General features: G+C 49.3%; 2 protein-coding genes across 2 annotated transcripts; both read right to left on the reverse strand.

The window, feature by feature from the left end:
• Positions 1-15: 15 nt before the first annotated feature.
• On the reverse strand, positions 16-346 carry Pmar_PMAR007419 (histone H2A.1, putative; the record flags this gene model as incomplete). Its single annotated transcript, XM_002765712.1, has 1 exon — positions 16-346. A coding segment is annotated over one exon (331 nt), but the record flags the coding sequence as incomplete, so codon positions are not given.
• Positions 347-580: 234 nt separating this feature from the next.
• On the reverse strand, positions 581-919 carry Pmar_PMAR007420 (histone H3, putative; the record flags this gene model as incomplete). Its single annotated transcript, XM_002765713.1, has 1 exon — positions 581-919. A coding segment is annotated over one exon (339 nt), but the record flags the coding sequence as incomplete, so codon positions are not given.
• Positions 920-949: the final 30 nt, after the last annotated feature.

The raw sequence follows: 949 nt of genomic DNA on the forward strand, positions 1-949 counted from the left end.
TGGGCAAAACGCCACCGCTCGCGAGAGTAACACCAGCGAGGAATTTGTTAAGTTCCTCATCGTTGCGGACCGCCAGCTGAATGTGGCGAGGTATGATACGAGTCTTCTTGTGGTCTCGCGCAGCGTTACCAGCGAGCTCAAGAATCTCAGCGACGAGATATTCTAGAACAGCGGCCAAATAGACTGGCGCTCCAGAACCGACGCGCTTAGCATAACGGCCCTTCTTCAGATACCTTGCGATACGGCCAACAGGGAACTGTAGACCAGCCTTGGCGGAGCGAGACTTGGCTCCACTGCCACTCTTCTTGCCAGCTTTGCCACGACCTCCTTTACCCTTTCCGGACATGGTTTTACTATCAAGGATTTAGTTTAAACGGATGATGGTCAGAGTTATGCACCACTGGTTGATGTGATATCGTACGCGATCTGATGGAAAAAACGTTAAATGTTTACGAACCGATGAATGGCGATTTCTAATTTTTGCCTTAAAATTACACCTATTTTTATGGAAGTTCGAATATTTAGATGGCGTTGAATAACGCCTTGTAATGCATGTTAGACTCAATAGACTTCTGATAGCTTACGATCTCTCGCCACGGATCCTCCTGGCGAGCTGCATATCCTTAGGCATGATAGTTACACGCTTAGCATGGATGGCACAGAGGTTGGTATCTTCGAAGAGACCCACAAGATAGGCTTCGGCAGCCTCTTGTAGAGCCATTACGGCGCTACTCTGAAACCTCAGATCAGTCTTGAAGTCTTGGGCGACTTCACGGACAAGCCTCTGAAATGGTAGCTTGCGAATAAGAAGGTCAGTGCTCTTCTGATATCGCCTAATTTCGCGAAGAGCAACTGTGCCAGGGCGATATCTATGAGGCTTCTTGATGCCGCCAGTGCTTGGAGTGGACTTGCGAGCTGCCTTGGAAGCGAGCTGCTTGCGAGGAGCCTT

Source organism: Perkinsus marinus, assembly GCF_000006405.1.
Source record: "Perkinsus marinus ATCC 50983 genomic scaffold scf_1104296975048, whole genome shotgun sequence".
NCBI classification, from domain to species: domain Eukaryota; phylum Perkinsozoa; order Perkinsida; family Perkinsidae; genus Perkinsus; species Perkinsus marinus.